This window comes from Aegilops tauschii, chromosome 4, assembly GCF_002575655.3.
Source record: "Aegilops tauschii subsp. strangulata cultivar AL8/78 chromosome 4, Aet v6.0, whole genome shotgun sequence".
In the NCBI taxonomy this organism is placed as follows: Eukaryota; Viridiplantae; Streptophyta; class Magnoliopsida; order Poales; family Poaceae; genus Aegilops; species Aegilops tauschii.
Genome location: NC_053038.3, coordinates 21,354,278 through 21,372,267, shown reverse-complemented (window position 1 = coordinate 21,372,267; position 17,990 = coordinate 21,354,278). Strand labels below are relative to the sequence as shown.

Genomic DNA, 17,990 nt, shown 5'->3' with positions numbered 1-17,990 from the left:
GGACGGCGGGCCGGCGCAGCGGACGGCCTGGGCGGGTGAGAGGCGGCCGGGGACGGACCGCGGGGAGCGAGCCATGAAGTTTTCGTTGGCAGTTGGACTCCCGCTAACGGACTTTCATGCATACAGGGCGCCCACAGGTTCCTCTGAAATCCTTATTTTCATGGCTTTGGCCGGGATGTTTTCCGTGCCCCTTAAAAAAAATTACTGGTCGGAGTGGTTTACGGGTTCTACTCGAGTTGTTTTTTCCGCCTAAAACTGAAAACCGATGGTTATACAGTTTCGTGCGTTTTAAGGGGTCTGCTAGAGATGCTCTAATAACACTAGATTATTGTGTATATTTCTAGATCATTAACAAAAAGTATTGACATTTAATTTGAGCAATAGCGGACTAGCGCTAGTGCGGACGCAATAGCGGATGCTATCTTTGCAATTTGAAACTATGCAACACTTCATTTATTAGATTGTAGACTCATTTTGTCTTGGTATGTTATGTGTGATGTTACTCATACTATGAGGCTAGTCATAGTGGGGAGTATCATATACTAGTATCATGCATATGATACTACCTCCATAGTGCATAGTATCATAAAATAGTATCATAGATGATCATATTTATTGTCATGCATGACACAAAGTAGCATAACATTTAACATGATACGGTACCTATCTATGTTATTCTAACCCCCTCTCTCTTCTTTAATTGTGTGCCACATAAGCATGTTTGCTAGTCCCAAGTGCATGTTACCGGTTATGTTACCCCCACTATGGCCAGCCTGAGTAAATAGCTATGTCACGACATGCCTCTCTTTCTTCATCAATTAGTTGTCATATCATCTATTTTACCTAGATATGTGTGATGTTACTATCTATGTTACTCCCACTGTGGGTAGTCTAATGATTTCTAGTGATAGATTTGCGGCGCGGCTTTTTAAATATCATACTTCTTTGAAAAATTTCAAAAAATACATATTGAACATTTTTAATATATGTTGAACATTTTCTTAAAAACGGTGACCATTTTAAATAATACATGATGAATTTTTTATCATTATACGATGAACATTTTTGAAAAAATATGAATATATGTGTTGAACAATTTTTTAACATGCATCAAAGATTTTTTAATATAAATTGAACAATTTATTTATATACATTGAACATTTTTGTAATATACACTTAGCAAATTTTAAAAACACAGTGATTATATATTCATTGAACAATTTCTAATATACGATGAACATTTTTATAATGCATGATGAACTTTTGTAAAAGAAAAACGTGAACATTTCCTTAATGTACGATGAACATTTTTTGTACCACGCAATGAACTTTGTATATAGAAAAAAGAAACAATAAATTGGCAAAAATGAAAAATAAAAAGGAGAAGAAGAGAAATAGAAACAGGAAGAGAAAAAAAGAAAAGAAACAGAAACAGAAAAGAGAAGAAAACAGCGAAATAACCATGGGCCGGCCCAAACGGCGAAGCCACGGACACAGGCGTCTCGCCTGCTTTATCACCTAAAAAAACTCTCCCCTGTCTCGGCGCCTCTACGCCCGAAATCGCCGCCGCCGCGCCGCCCGACCCCCGCCACCTTCCCGCGCCATACCGCACCGCCGCGAACCCCCCTCGCTCTCTTCTCTGTATTCCCCGCCGCCGCCTTGCGTTCTCGTCCCCGCACGCGCCTCCGCGGCTAACCCTAGCCGCCCGGGGAGAGAGAAAGAAAGAGGCAAAGAGCGCAAAAATCGGCGGCGGCGGCGGCGACGATGAGGATCGAGGAGGTACAGTCGACGTCGAAGAAGGAGCGCGTCGCCACCCACACCCACATCAAGGGCCTCGGCCTCGACGTACATGCTTCTCCAGTTTTAGCTCCCCCCCCCCCCCCCCCCCCCCCCCCCCCCCCCCCCCCCCCCCCCCAATTTTCGTTCTCAGGACTTCGTTTGGTTCTCTTCGCAGGCCAATGGGACGGCGATAGGGATGTCGGCGGGGTTCGTGGGGCAGGCGGAGGCGAGAGAGGCGTGTGGGCTGGTGGTCGACATGATCCGTCAGAAGAAGATGGCTGGACGGGCGCTGCTCCTTGCCGGCCCACCTGCCACCGGCAAGACCGCGCTCGCTCTTGGCATCTCCCAGGAGCTGGGCAGCAAGGTCAATTCATCATATTCCTCACAAATTGCTAGATACTTTTAGTGCTACTGTTACATGTTTTGCTGCAATGTACAACTTGTATCCGGGGGTGGCGTGGAATTGGACTAGATTCGGGCTGGTTAGTCCAGATTTGGAGGCTAGGTTGTTACTGCTTTACTGGACAGTCCTTGATCACCTATTCTCTTTTCAAAAAATGCCAGCTTACTGCTCGTGAGCAGCATCTGTATGATGAACAGGCAGCTCTGCATTTTCAAGGTCTCATCTAGTTCCAGTCAGACACGCAACCAATTTAATTCGCTGAGAGCTCTGACCATTGGAGCGTTCACACCTTTTATTTTGTTGTAGCTGGGATGTTGCTAGAGTGGTTGAATTTTATTTCATCTACTTAACTAAATTGGTGTTCTGTAGTACTATCATTTTAGCCAGGAATGTGTTACCATTTGTCTTGGTCATTAAGAATTTGTTTTGAGTTCTATATTCTGCTTCTTGCTGGTCCAAAATATTTCAGTATGCTGCTCTGCCGGTTAGAAGTGTGCTGTTCTTTAGAGCATACTTACACCAAGACTCTGGAGTAAATTTGGTGGATTACTAGCATTTGCTAGCAATTTATCTGACTGTCTTGTTCATTGCATTCAATGTATATGAAATTTTGTTTGCAGTGAACTATATATTGATTTACATTTGATGTCCTGCCTCTACTTCTCTTCCTATTCTGCAATGCAGGTTCCTTTCTGTCCTATGGTAGGATCAGAAGTGTACTCTTCAGAGGTCAAGAAAACTGAGGTGCTGATGGAAAATTTCCGTAGAGCTATAGGCTTGCGTATAAAGGAAAACAAAGAAGTCTATGAAGGAGAGGTAGGAGTGACCTATATGGTCCTTTTGAAATTTGGAAAAGATATTGTTCTTGAATTAGTGTTTTACTCGATACTAACACTTTCTTTGTCATCATTTTCTACTAGAACTAATATTCGTTATTTTGCTTGCCTTTTAGGTTACGGAGCTTTCCCCAGAAGAATCTGAGAGTTCAACTGGTGGATATGGGAAAAACATTAGCCATGTAGTAATTGGCCTGAAGACTGTAAAAGGGACTAAACAACTAAAGTTAGATCCTACAATTTATGATGCTTTAATCAAGGAAAAGGTTACTGCCTGCTCCCTACCCTCCCTTGCTCTCTGCCTCTGTTGCTAGACTGTTAGGTTCATTTGTACTCTCACTTTGAATAACAGTGGGTGGATGGTGTATCTTATGTGTTCAGAATATTGTCTTTATGTAATATATTTAACCTGTGCAAACTTATGGCAAGTATGGAAGGAAACTCACACATATGATCATATTTCCCTTGTTCATTGTTAGATATTCAGTTGTGGCATAACAAAACATCGCGAGACTTTACGTAAATTGAGATATGATGCATTATATTTGTACTTTTGTTGCTCACTTGCCTTGGCTCTCCTACTTGTATTCTGTATGAAGCTGCTTAACATTTCATCATTTGTATATGGGATGCAGGTGGCAGTGGGTGATGTTATATACATCGAAGCTAACAGCGGTGCAGTGAAAAGAGTTGGCAGATGTGATGCTTTTGCTACAGAATACGATCTTGAAGCAGAGGAGTATGTGCCAATTCCCAAAGGGGAGGTCCACAAGAAAAAAGAAATAGTGCAGGTACAAATTTGACGATAGTTCAGCCTTATAATTTTTTGCTTCTACACTTGTTCAGCCAATTCTGCATTGTACCGTCCATAAAACAATTTTTTGGTAATTGAATATGAGATAATATACTACCTCCGTTCCTAAATATATGGCGTTTGGTAGTTCAAATTGAACTGCCATAACGTCAAATATTTAGAAACGGAGGGAGTAGTACGCAATTGCAGCATATTTGTATCTAATCTGAAGGATCAAAGGTGGACGCATGATGCATTTGTTAAGATGAAGCTTATTATTATACTTTCGTGTTGCTCAAGCATGCTTAAATAGGTGGTTTCCCTGCCAGGTAGTTGTAAGTTGCTTGTTCCTGCTAAATTCCAGAAGATAGAAACGGAAAATCCATAACCTAATGATTAAGATTGCATCAAATACTTAGTCCACATTATCAATTGTGCCTTCCTGGATAAGAAACATAAGTTCACAAGCTAATAAGATCGCGCCAAATTTTTTATCATCTGCTCAAACCCAGTTAACTATTATCTTCTTGAATTGACCAATTAAGTAGGAATCGTTGTTCCTGTTCCTGTCTAAAGAAAGTTAGAATCATTCTTACATACTTACATCCGCCGAAGGACAATTAAGTTGAGCATGGTTTGTTCTCTATTTTCTCGGTGGGTGATAATCTTTTCCAATAGCATAGAGTGAAAATTCCTATTTGTGTTCTAACATAGAAGCATATTCTTCATGTTTGCAAGTTCAATGTAAATCAACTGAAAGAAGTAAATTATATATGCTTTCATCTGCATAGGACGTTACACTGCACGACCTTGACGCCGCAAATGCCCAGCCACAAGGAGGCCAAGATATCTTGTCCCTTATGGGCCAAATGATGAAGCCACGCAAGACTGAAATCACTGAGAAGCTGCGCCAAGAGATCAATAAGGTTTCAAAATTCTCATTATGCAGCATTTTATTTTTTAAATTTGGATCAAATTTTGATAGACCTATTGGAATGGGTGCCTTTTCTTTTGTTTGGTCATAGGTGGTTAATAGATATATTGACGAAGGTATTGCAGAGCTCGTACCTGGTGTGCTGTTCATTGATGAGGTATTATATTATTGTCTCATGATTGAAAATCTACTCATCTTCATAGGCTTGTTTTGGATTTCCTTAAATATGAATGAGCTTGGACTTGTTTATTTCCAACTTCTCCTATTGCCAAATAAATAAGTGTCCATCCTGTGGACAGCATTGTTCTCGTAAACTAATTGGCTTTATGCTACTAAATGGTAGTCCCTCCGTCCCAAAATAAGTGTCGCTGATTTAGTACAAAGTTGACGGAGGGAGTAGAATTATGCCTTACAGTGGACTGATTTCATTAATGAGTATAACTTTATCTGTAGGTTCACATGCTGGACATTGAGTGCTTCTCTTATCTTAATCGTGCTCTCGAGAGCTCATTATCGCCAATTGTAATACTCGCTACGAACAGAGGAATATGTACTGTGAGGTAAGAAATTTGATTTACCTGTTGTGAACTGCTCCATGCTGAACTGCAATACCAGATTCCCTGGCAGCGCCTTGCAATTATGCTCACTTTAGGCGCTTAGGCGTCAGGGCAGTGGGTGCTCGCCTTACCGCCTTAAAAACATTGCTTTTATGTACTATTTTGCCCTTATACATCTTATTATTTCTCTCTTATTTATTCAGGGGAACTGACATGACAAGTCCACATGGTATCCCAGTCGACCTTCTAGATAGGCTGGTTATCGTACGGACACAGATATATGGGCCTATCGAGATGATCCAGGTTCCTATTTCATGTCTTATTATGTGTTTTAACTTTCCTATGTAGAAATGCATTTGATGTTTGTTTATTGTGCGTTGCAGATATTAGCAATTAGAGCACAAGTGGAGGAGATTGAAATTGATGAAGACAGTCTTGCATTTCTAGGAGAGGTTGGGCAGCAGACATCTTTGAGGTATGGTTCTTGTTGTTGTTTTGGATTATGTCCACACGTTTGCGGCCCATGCCAAGATTAGAAATGTGAAATTAAATAAAAAAAATTAGCTGGAATGTGGGTTTGAAAGGACTTTCTCGAGCCTTTAAAGTTGGGACAGTTTCCACCCTGTCTTTTCACTGTCATCCCACTTTTAGTGTTCTACTATGTGAATGTTAACGTGCATGTATGTCTAGTGCAAGCATTACTATCACAGGGCCAGTTTATTGTTGGTTGTAATCGATCTTGAATCTCTTTGCAGGCATGCTATTCAGTTGCTGTCACCTGCTAGCGTAGTTGCCAAGGCTAATGGGAGAGAGAAGATCTGCAAGGTATGTGTTGGATTTCAGTAACATGTCATCTTCCTAGCCTGATCTTAGTCACCTGTATCCTGAACTCATGATCCTCTATCAGGCTGATCTCGAAGAAGTCTGTGGTCTGTATTTGGACGCAAAGTCCTCTGCTCGTCTGCTTCAGGACCAGCAAGGAAGCTACATCACCTAAACTACTCCTGCACAAGAATTCCCAGCTGCCGGCTCAGGTGACTGGACTGTCTTCCCCTAGCACGACTTGGTAAGCAGGCGCATAGACTCGAGAGCACAATCGGGGCATTGTTTTCGTAGCAGCTGCACTCTGGACTGGACTTCCATTGGCTCCAGAGGACAATTCGATTCTGGTCTATGGCTTCTCGCATTTCTGTTTGCTGATTAGATTATCTAGGAATTATCGTGCTTCTTGGTTGCCCTTGCTAATTGATGGCTAGATCTCGTTTTTCCTCTTTTACTGTCGGTCACCTCAGCATGTATCTGGTCGCGATTCCTGTGTGGGAGAAGTGGAATTTCTTGGATTGTGTCTCGTGTTAAGACTGACTCAGCTTGGCGAGCATTGTCATTGCACACTTGAGCTCGATAACGTGTTGAGGTTATCCTGTAAAGTTTGCCTTGCCCTTTAAACTTGGTAGATGCATTGTTTGAGCGGCAACTAATATGCAGAGGGAGTAGATTAATCATCGTCTGTTTTTGGCTCCATAAAAATCCACTGCCACCATGGTCCTCTGTTTTGTTTTCAATCAGAAGGCTTTATTTATCAGCTCGAGTTGGAATAATTACCACATGTGGTCTTGATTGATAATGAGTGAATGACTCAATCCGTATCGCCAAGGACAAGGCCTCTTTGTCACTCCCGTAGAGCGAGCGTCGGTCAACACAAAACTGGGCCGTGTTAAATAAACTTGGGTGGATTCGCTCAAGGATCCCTCAAAAACACACGCGCGCGCGTGCGCGCACACACACAAAGGCTTCTTGTCCCTGGTGGATTCGCTCAAAACCACTTTTTGATTTAGTTGTTGTTTTGCTCAGTCTTCTTAAGGCAAACTTTTTTATTTATGGTTGTACTCAGATATTGTTGCTTTCGCTGACTCATGTATTCTGGTCCTCGTGGCCTTGACTTGTAATATAAAACTTTATGTTTGAATTTGTGTCTAGAGTTGTGTTGTGATATCTTCCCGTGAATCTCTGGGCTTGGTCATGCATATTTCTGTGTATGATTAGTGCACAGTCGAGGCGGGGGCGTCACATCGTCTTCCGATATGAGAGGATGCCAAATGCCCGCAATTACTTAGCGACTTAGCCAATTGGTTACAAATTCTAGACTGATCGATCAGATCACATCATGTCGAGCAAAGAGCTGAGAGAAGAGAAGTGACATCGCTTGGACACTCCTTCCTCTTTTGCTACTGTTGCGACCGACTTTTTTAAATGTTTTTTCAGTCGTTTTTTTATTCATTTTTTTCAAAAAAGGAAGAAAAAAGTGAATATTGATATAAAATTTGGTAACAACTTTTGAAAACGTGATCTTTTAAAAAAAGTATCTTGAATAATTTTATAACTTTTGAACATATTTTTTCAAATTTTAGAACATTTTTGGAAAGTTGCAAGTATTTTTTAAACATAAATGTTTTAAAAATGTAGCAAACGTTTTTTAAAGTGTGAATATTATTTCAATTATTAGAATATATTTCGAAAATTACAAACAGAATTTGAAATTTTCAAAAAAACGTGTACAGTTTTTTTTATTTTTTAAAATAAGAGGAAAAAACAGAGTAACAAAACGACTGGTTCCCGAAACCGAAATCGTTGGCGGTGCGCGTGAAATAGGATTCAACCATAATATGGACTTTATGGGTCACACCAGTCCACCGAAGCAGTCTGGAAAAATTACCTATTTGGGGCTTATTTGGGTTTAATACAGCAAATACTAGCGGGGACCGTCTCCTAGCCGGCCCAAATCACGGTTCTCAAGTAGTTCCCGCTCTCTTAGTAATTTCAGAAGAAAAATTATTCAAAAAAATCAGAATATTCTTAATCATTTTTTCAAGAAGATTACATTGACAGTAAATTAAAATGTTTCACATAGATATAAAAAAATATTCATGCATATGACCTAAAATGTTCAATTGTATTTTAAAAAATACCATGTACTAAAAATGCACTACAATTTTTTAATATATTACAAATTGGAATATATAATTAAAATTCCATTAAAACCTGAAAGAAACCATAATAACGAAAGAAACTGAATACAGAAGAGAAATGGGTAAAAGCCAAAAAAGAAATGAAGAAAAACGGGAGAGGATTTGCTCCAAATCACCTCGACTGCCTGTACCTACTACCTAGGTCGGCCACTAGCAGATCCTATCTTGTTTATTCTTTTTATTCACTATCTCTTGTAAGTTTTCCTACTTTATCTTCTCCATTTCCTTTTTATTTATTTTCCCATTTTATGTTTATGTTAGTTTAGCAAATACATGAACCGAGGGAAGCTGGGTCATCAATCACTATCCATGCATGTCTGGCTAGTAATGAAAGATTGAATATTTTCATATCACAAAAACCGAAACCCCATAGGTGTTTCGCTTTTTGTCATGACATCGCAAGAGACCAAGCATGGTTTCCTCTTCCCTCCTTGGTCCCCCAAGAGAATTGTTGAATTATGGAAGTGACATTCTCACACAAGCCATGTAATAGGCTGGTATAGGCTGTGTGACAATAGTAGTTGGTTTTTTTTATAGTGGCATTAGCTGGATTTCTAGAAACACTACCAAAGCTGCTGTTTTCAGTGGCCTAGCCCAAGCAAGCAGAGCGGTAGCCATGCCTTTGATCGGGGGCTCCTATATGGCGCTTCAGGTGCCGGATCGAGGAACTGGTGCTCATGCAGCAGCTTCGCTTGGGTCGTCCCAATAAAACTAGTTGGGCGCTCGCGCGCATCCTTCCCTCGTTCGCTCGTTTTATGGTTGGTTAGTCGATGGTTGACCATTGGAACGTTGCTATTTTCAAGAAAAAAAAATGAAAAATGAAAAAGTTCATGAAACATTCACGGATTTTGATGTTTTTCACAAACTTCAAAAAAGTTCACGAATATGAAACACGGTTCATAGATTTGAAAAAAATATTCATCAAAACTTGAAAAAGATCCATCGATTTTCAAAAATAAAAAATTGAAAAAGTTCATCAATTTTGAAAAAAATCTCAATTTTTTAAAAAAACATCAAAAAATTTCACGAATAGAAAGTTCATGATTTTAGGAAAATTCCATGGATTTTACAAAATGGAAAAAGAATGAGAAAGAGAAAAGGACAAGGAAAATAAAAAAAAAAACAGAAAAAAACTGGCCGAAACAAAACCGGAGAAAAAGATACCCAAAACAGAAAACTGCTGCAGTTTTTATGGTTGAAGAAGTGAGAAAAAAACAAATTAGGCACAACACGTTGCCAGTTCCACTCGGCCACTGCCTCCAGTAAATGGGCCGGTCTGCAGTTCAAAGCACATAGCGCGCATGATTTTTGGAGTTTAAAAACAGAAAATAAAAGTAACTGCAGATATTCTTCTAGAATGAAGACTTCCACAAACTAAACACTCAATACTTTGAAGGCGGAGAGCGGATACATAGTGATGGCGTGTCGCTCCCACCCTCCCCCTTCCCCTTCCTCGGGCGACGAGAACGAAGCGAGAATAAATCCCAAATCTACTCGCCTTCCTCACCTACCTCGCATCAATTCGAGCTCTCCCCACCCCCAGCTTCCACCTACCAACTCTCATGGCAGGGGCGCGCCATCGTGGGCTGCGGATCCGGCGGCTTGTGCCGACGACTCGGGTGGCGGAGCCGCGGGTGCTCCCACCTCTGGGGGCGGTTCCCCTTCCCGAGATCGACCCCAACTCACAGGAGGCTCGACGGGAGATGCGACGGGTGGTGCGGGAGCGATTCCGCAATCGGGAGGCGTGGGGAGACCTTCACCTCGACATCCTTCGCTATGCAAACTTCGCCGAGCGCGCGCGCTTCATCGGCGACGACGGCTGCATGGATGTGGAGCTCATCTTCTGGGCGATTCAGGAAGCCAAGTCGCCAGATCCTGCACAGGCGGCGAAGTGGGCGTTCTTCAAGACGGCGAATCCTTCTCGCCTCAACATCAGGACGCCGTCGGTGGAAGGGATTGCCAGCATTCCGCCGGAATTCCTCCCCTTGGGGGTGGAGCTGCCCCGCCGTCGCCAGTAAGGGATTCGACGCCTCGCCTGCCCCAGCGCCGCGCCATCGATCCCCCTCCCTGGCCAGGTGAGGGAGGTATGCATACATTTCGCCTCCCACATACATTTCGTTCACGTTTGTTGGCTCTGCGTTCGCGGAGGATCCAGTGCAAGGTGCTAATGGATTGTGTGTCGTCTCATTTAGTTGATTCGAATGAAAAAAGGATTTCTCCTCTCATGCGCTTTGAATCACCTGATGCTACTGCCATTTCTATGGCCTCTGGACCTGCGATTAAATCAAATTTATTAGGGGTTCCCCTGGTGCGTTGATTGAATCCACTAATGCTGTTGTCGTTTCTACGGCCGTTGAATCTATGAACAATTTGAATTTAGGTGATAACCTGTTTAACAGCGCGAGGGTGACATGTCAAAAGTTGTCCTCTATTCCTACCCAGATTGCGACAGGCCCTAGCTTCAAAATTCGTGACCCTGGTAGGAAAACGTATTCTCAGGAGACGCGTTCGCGTGGACAGGGTGACCTAGAAACTATAGAAGAGCACTTTGGCCAACTCTGGCTTATCCCTTCCCCTCCCCGCCGCCGCCTACCTCCTCCACAACCATCCCATCATGTTCATCCCCTTCCTTCTGGGTTCACTTGCTGGATCCGGAAGGATTTGATCTCCTCCCACTCGTTCACGGCCGCTGATTGTCATCCTGTGCCGCGTCGTGCTTTTGATCCAATCCCAAGAATCATCAAGGTTTCGAGGGAGGGTTTGGGCCCTGGCTCTCTTTCGTTTGTGGCAGTTGTGAAGCAAGGTAGTACGATGGCTGACCGGAGAGTTGCTGGTGCGGGGTCTGGAGCTGGCGGCCCCTCAAAGGCTGCTACCCAGAGAGCCAACTCGCAAGGAGGGAGGAGGCAGCCATCTGCCCCTACTTCGAAGGAGCCGGTACCAGTAGCAAAACCTACCAGATCCATAGCCTCTACGGCTGCTTCATCCCAGGTGCAGTCTTCTCAATCAGTAGAGGTGGAGATGGAGCAAGTTTTAGATCCTAGATACAAAGACATGATCTGTTTCAACTGCGGTGGTCCAGGGCATTATGTTGGGAATTGTATTAAGCCGAAAACATGCTTTATATGTCAGCAAAATCATAATGTGAATAACTGTGCTGCCTGGACTAGGGTTCAACCAACTGCTGCCTTTTTTGGCAGTGGAGCAAGTGGTCTTGGTTTTTACCATGTGGATGTCCCGATTGCTAATGAATCCAACTGGCTGAACTTTCAAAACTGTGATGTGGTTAATATTCTCAAAGGTGTTGTGGACAAGGAGTTGTTGTTAAGTATTTTGACTGCTACCTTCTGTAAAACTAGACAGTGGCCTTGGCAGATCAGGGGATTGTCCAGTAAGACATTCCTGGTGAGATTTCCACCATGGAAGAAAGTGGAGGATCTCATCGAACTGCCTGGATTCTCTTTGCCTCAAGATGTCTCTGTTACACTTACTGAGTGGAAGGGGGCATGTGAACCTTTTGGAGAGCTTGTGGAAGCTTGGGTTCTGATTGAAGGAATCCCTCCTAAGTGGTGCACATGGGAAGTTTTTGCTCAGATTGCTTCTCTGTTTGGGGTACTGACTGATGTAGACTGGAATGGCATGTTCAGGACCTTTTTTGAGAATGTTAGAATTAAAATTGCTTGTAGAGACCCCACAAAAATTCCATTTGAAAGGCTTATTGAGATGAAGAGGAAGTTGTTTTTACTGGGCTTTACTGTGGAGGGCTTTGAACAAGTTGGTGGAGTTGACTCTGTTATTGATATTGAGGATGATGATGGGTTTGAAGGAGAAGGTGCTGCTGAGGGACAGAAGGATGAGGGTGGAAATGTTCAGAAGGATGGTTTGGAAGAATTACTTGATAGTGAGGGGGGCATTGATGAGTTAGATAAGGCTAATATTACTACTCAGAGTAAGGATAAACAGAAAGGGCCCCAGGCTGGCATGTTCTGCTCTGGTTCTGAGCATGAAACGTTTATCTTGGAGTGTGTTAATGCTGATAAAGAAGAACATCTGGTAACTGAAAAAAGAACTGACCTTAAGGATTTCTGTCCTTATGCTTTGATGGAGTCCACTCCTTCCAGACCATTGGTGAAGATTGTTGAGGGACCCAAATGTTCTGGAGGGAAGCTTGAAAGCATGGAGTACTGTGAGAGTATCCTTAAATCTGTTGACTTTTCTGAGTCTGAGGAAGAGGATTCCAAAGATGATGAACTTGAAACTCTTCCTCCTGAAGCTGTACAGGCCATTCAGAACATCTCTCTGAAAAGATCTTTGCTGGAAACCCTTGATCAGGCTCAGGACCAAAAACCAAAAGCTGAGAAGACTAAGTGGGGGCCTATACTGATTCAGAAACCTATTACTAGGGGGCATGGGAACTTGAATATCATGGAGAAAGCTGATGCTTACAAGAGGAAGCAGAATCTGGAAATTCCAAAAGAAATTAAAGGTAAATCATTCACTAATACTGATCATGACATTCTGTTTGAACAAATGAGTAAAATTGATATATGCATTGGGGGGGGGGGGTGATGTTAATAGACAGGAAACCATTGACATGTTGGTTGATGGGGAAAAGGAGAGATGCTTGGCCTTTGCCAATAACAACCCTGAAATTGTCCTTCCAGATAATTTAGAATTAGATCATGATGACTTGGTTGGGACACCTTTGGATGATTACTCTCTCAAGCCAGTGGGCACTGCTGATGCCTTGAGGAGAACTCCAAATGTCTTAACTAAAGCTAGGCCTTGTGGCCTGTCTCATCCTTTCAAAGTTGCTTAAATGATAGGTCTCATCTGGAATATTAGAGGGCTTGGTCAACCTGGTAAAGTTCAGTGACTTTGTGATACCATTGCTAGAGCTAACCCTGATTTTATTGGGTTTCAAGAAACTAAGAGGGAGGTTATTTCTGAGGGTTTCCTCAAAGCTGTAGATAGGAGTGATAACTTTGAGTGGCATTATTTACATGCTGTTAATACTGCTGGTGGGATCCTTTTGGGTCTTAGAAAAAGCTTGTTTGAAACTATTGGTTTTGTTAACCATGAATTCTCAGTTACAGCCACAGTTAAGAACAAAGAAGATGGTTTTGCTTGGCACCTGGTGATAGTTTATGGCTCTGCTTACCCAGAGTTCAAGGTGGATTTTGTGGCTGAACTGCACAATATTGTTGAGTCTGCATCATATCCTATTTTGATATGTGGAGACTTCAACCTAGTTAGGAATGAGAGTGAGAAGAGTAGTGGGCTAGTTAATCGTCATACCACTTTCATGTTTAATGATTGGATTAATAGGTGGGGGCTTTTGGAGATCTCTATCTCCAATAGGGGTTTTACATGGTCCAACAATCAGGATAATCCTGTTTTTGTTGTGCTGGACAGAGTCCTTCCCTCTGTGGATTGGGATGCCCACTTCCCAATGTCCTCACTAACTGCCCTCCCCAGGGTAGGGAGTGACCATACCCCCTTGGTGTTAGACACTAGAGGGCGGCGGTCCTTGAGCCCTAAGATGTTCAGGTTTGAGAAGTGGTGGTTGTCCCAATCTGGTTTTCACCAGATGGTCCATGAAACTTGGTCGTTTGTTTCCTCATCCACCTCCTCGGTAGATAACTGGTTGTCTAAAACCAGGCTACTTAGGAAGAAGACAAAAGGTTGGGCCATTAATATTGAGGCTGTGATGAAGAGAAAGAAAAAATCCCTCCTTATGGAGTTTGACTTACTTGATGTTCTATCTGAATCCCAACAGTTGTCTGCCGCAGATCATGATAGGATGAAAGCTGTGAAAATAGAACTAGAGGAGATTTGGAAAAAGGAGGAGATTGCCTTCTGGCAGAAGTCTAGGGACAGGAAAATTCTTGAAGGGGATCGTAATAATGCTTATTTCCAAGCTTTAGCAAATCATAGACATAGGAAGAATCATCTTTCTGAGCTGATAGGCCCTTCTAGGCCGGTGACATCCACTGAAAACATGTTGGAAGTTGCTACTGATTTCTATAAAAACATGTTTGCCTACGAACCCAAACCTGATTTACATTTGGGAAATGGTTTCTGGTCTGAGGCAGAAATGATTAACGAGGAAGTTCGAAGAGACCTGGAAAGACCCTTTTCTGAGGATGAGATCAAAGAAGCGATTATGAGCTCATATGCTAGTGGGGCCCCTGGCCCTGATGGCTTATCTTTTCTCTTTTATCAAAACTTTTGGGACCTCATTAAAAATGACTTTATGTGGATGGTCAGGGATTTTGAGAATGGGGTGTTGGATATTTATAAACTTAACTATGCTATCATCACTCTCATTCCTAAGATCCCCCTGGCCAGAGAGATGAAAAACTTCAGACCTATTAGTCTTAGCAATTGTGCTGTAATTTTTTTCTAAAGCCATGAATACCAGGGCTTCCCCTATCTGTGATAAACTCATTTCACACAACTAGACTGCTTTTATTAAAGGGAGATTCATTCTGGAAAGTGTGGTTATGGCCCATGAAGTTATTCATGAGGTTCATAGATCCAATTCTAGTGGATTGATTCTTAAATTGGATTATGAGAAAGCCTATGATAGGGTCAGCTGGGAATTCCTGGAGGAAATGCTTCTTTCTAGAGGCTTTGGGGCTAAGTGGGTCAGTTGGGTGCTTAGCACCTTGAAACATGGGACATTTCAAGTTAGGATTAATGACACTAATGGGCCTCACTTTGTGGGTAGGAAAGGGTTGAAGCAAGGTGACCCTCACTCCCCATTGCTTTTTAACCTGGTGGCTGATGTTTTTTCAAAAATGCTAGTGAAAGCTGTTAATAATGGATTGATTGGTGGGCTTCTCCCACATGCCATTCCTGGTGGAGTAGTTAGTTTACAATATGCTGATGATACCATTCTGTTCATCCAGGAGTCTGTGGAATATGCAAAAAAATTGAAATGGATCCTGACTTGTTTTGAAAAGCTTTCTGGCTTAAAAATCAACTTCCATAAAAGTGACTTGCATACCATTCATGTTTCTGAGCAAATGTCTAAAGAGTTTGCTCAAATTTTTTGCTTCCAATTTGGTGATTTTCCATTTAAGTATCTTGGTGTGCCTCTGCACTTTAAAAGACTGAGAAGGGAAGACTTGCAACCTATCATTGATAGGATTATTAAAAACATTGCTGGTTGGCTGGGCAGGCTTTTATCTTATAGAGGCAAACTGATTCTACTGACTACATGTATTGCTAGCATTCCCTCATATCTCATGGCTATGGTGAAATTCCCAAAGTGGGCTATTGACATGATTACTTCCCAAATGTCTCATTTCTTTTGGGGCAATATGGGTGAGGTCCACAAATACCATCTAGCTAATTGGGGCCTTGTGGCTTGAAGGAAAGAATTTGGTGGCTTGGGTGTCCCCAACCATAGGGAGTTCAATATGGCTCTCCTGGCCTCATGGGGTAAAAGATTCTATGATGGGAGGGAGGGAGATTGGAAAAAACTTCTCTGCTTTAAATATGCTACTGATAAGTCTAATATTTTTCATGCTAAACCTGCCTTGGGGTCTCCTTTTTGGAAAAGCATCTCCTGGGCTTTTGCTGCTGCCAGAAACTTCTGGAGATGGAACCCTGGGAATGGGAATAACATTGCCTTTTGGCATGATAACTGGGTTGGAGGATGCTCCCTGAAAACTGCTTTTTGGGATTTATTTGATATATGTCATCAACAGGATGCTACTCTATCCCAATTGTGGGATGGGGTGCACCTGTGTCTCACCTTCGGAAGATGTGTGGATGAGGTTATGATGCACAAATGGGACTTATTAGTTGACTTGGTTAAACAAACTACCCTTTCTGATCAACCAGACAGCCCTATCTGGGCCCTAGAACCAAATGGTCAATATTCTGTTAAATCGTTTTATAAGCTGATTAACTTTGGTGGGATACCTTCTGAGATTAGAGATTTTATTTGGAAAATAGAAGTCCCTCCAAATATTCATGTCTTCTTATGGCTGATGTACAACAACAAGAGCTTGACTAGAGACAATTTGGCCAAAAGAAGACATGTAGAAGATAAAACTTGTGTTTTCTGTACCGAACCTGAATCTATCCAACATCTTTTGTTTGACTGCATTGTTGCATCTATATCTGGGCTGTGGTTGCCGAAGCACTTGACATTCCCCCGCCTGTTTCTTTTATATCATTGACTTCTTTTTGGAAGAAGAAAAAACAATGTGAAGCGGTAAATATTGCTACATCTGCTACCTTGTGGTGCTTATGGCGGTTGCGCAATGGTTTTGTTTTTCAGGGAAAAAGATGGCGAGATATACGCTGTGTGCTGGGTCAGGTGGCGGCAACAATCAGGCAATGGAAAATCCTATCTTCAGAGGCCCAGGGTGCTCTTCTTCTCCAGTGCTTAAGGCTTTTGGAGCGTCGAAGAGGGGATCTGCTTAGAATCGCTTGGGTCTAGTTAATGTAATGAGTGACTTACCACCTTCAGTGGCTATGGATAAAAATGACGCTCTTTGGTGAGATGTAATAGGGATGTAGCTTAAAACCCTGGTGTTTGTTCTGTGGCAGCTACTTTTGGTTGTCGCCGAGAGCTGTTTAACAGTCTGCTTCCGTCGTTGCCTTGGCTTAATAAAAAGTTGGGGTGGGGGGCGACCCCTTTCTTTCAAAAAAAAAGTAAATGGGCCGACCTAGAGCGGAGGGGGTGTGCGTCCTGTATGGACTTTAAGCTGTGCTTAAGGCGCCTTCTAGGAAATCGAAATCATTAAAAGGAGTACTCATTGCAAAGATCACTCCTATCTTCCTAGGTTGCGCCACTTTTCGCAACCTAAAAGTTTTCTCTTTTTTCTAGATCCATTTATTCAAAATGTTTTATCTCTTAAACCGTGCGTCCAAATCTCAAAGCGCTTTCACCGTTGGATTCCTTGCGTTGAGATCTTCAAAACTAGTTCCCATGTTGATAGGTTTTGACAAACTTTTTTACACGAAAAAAACCGAACCGGGAGCACGACTTTTTTTCCTTTTCGAAAGAGGCACTTCCGTGCCTTTCACGAAATCACAATCGTGCCTCTCACAAAAGCAAAACCATGCCTCTCGCGGAAGGAAAAAAAGAAGAGAAAACATGTTTTTTTCATTTCCGAGGAGGCACGGCCATGCTTCTCGCGAAAGCACAACCACGCCTCTCGCGGGAAAAAAAAGAAAACGTGTTTTTTTTGTTTCCGAGAGGCATGGACGTGACTCTCGCGAAAGCAAAACCATGCCTCTCGCGGAAGTAAAACCGTGACTCTCGCGAAAGGAAAAAAAACGCGTTTTTACGCGCAAACAATTTTTTTTTCTATTTTTTTATCCAAACGTTAAGGAAGACCGGTGAAAAACCAAAACATAAAAAAAACAAAAAAAACTCATTAAAAAGCCGAAAACGCTTGCGCAAAAATAAAAACCAAAATCCGGAGGAAGCACCCAGAGCGCGACATGTGGCGGACGGCTGAGAGCACGCCAAGTGGCACTGATCGTTGTGAGGCTTCCGAAGGAGCGCTCATCAACTAATTGCTCCCCTAGAAAATGGTCCTTTTATCATTTTATGTCTGACCTGGGCCGAGTTCTTTTTCTTTAGATATTTTTAAAGCGTGGCCCAGCCTAAGCTTAACCTGTCAGTTCTTCTTTAGTTG

General features: G+C 42.4%; 2 protein-coding genes across 2 annotated transcripts; both read left to right on the top strand.

Annotated features, from left to right (window-relative positions):
* Positions 1–1,478: 1,478 nt before the first annotated feature.
* Positions 1,479–6,729, top strand: LOC109769702 (ruvB-like protein 1). Its single transcript, XM_020328428.4, has 12 exons — positions 1,479–1,845; positions 1,955–2,143; positions 2,867–2,998; positions 3,135–3,284; positions 3,654–3,809; positions 4,603–4,737; positions 4,837–4,902; positions 5,199–5,305; positions 5,506–5,605; positions 5,686–5,777; positions 6,058–6,127; positions 6,210–6,729. The coding sequence occupies exons 1-12, from the start codon at positions 1,765–1,767 to the stop codon at positions 6,297–6,299; spliced, it is 1,368 nt and encodes a 455-aa protein (XP_020184017.1). The 5' UTR covers positions 1,479–1,764; the 3' UTR covers positions 6,300–6,729.
* Positions 6,730–10,917: 4,188 nt separating this feature from the next.
* On the top strand, positions 10,918–17,547 carry LOC120962375 (uncharacterized). The gene is made up of 2 exons (XM_040386162.3): positions 10,918–12,811; positions 16,622–17,547. The coding sequence occupies exons 1-2, from the start codon at positions 11,140–11,142 to the stop codon at positions 16,765–16,767; spliced, it is 1,818 nt and encodes a 605-aa protein (XP_040242096.1). The 5' UTR covers positions 10,918–11,139; the 3' UTR covers positions 16,768–17,547.
* The last annotated feature ends 443 nt before the right edge of the window (positions 17,548–17,990 follow it).

Coding starts and splice junctions, on each gene's coding strand:
- LOC109769702 (XM_020328428.4), top strand. CDS start 1,765: ATGAGGATCGAGGAGGTACAGTCGACGTCGAAGAAGGAGCGCGTCGCC. Junction 3,285..3,653: donor ATGCTTTAATCAAGGAAAAG/GTTACTGCCTGC, acceptor TATGGGATGCAG/GTGGCAGTGGGTGATGTTAT. Junction 3,810..4,602: donor AGAAAAAAGAAATAGTGCAG/GTACAAATTTGA, acceptor TCATCTGCATAG/GACGTTACACTGCACGACCT.
- LOC120962375 (XM_040386162.3), top strand. CDS start 11,140: ATGGCTGACCGGAGAGTTGCTGGTGCGGGGTCTGGAGCTGGCGGCCCC. Junction 12,812..16,621: donor AATTCCAAAAGAAATTAAAG/GTAAATCATTCA, acceptor TTTGTTTTTCAG/GGAAAAAGATGGCGAGATAT.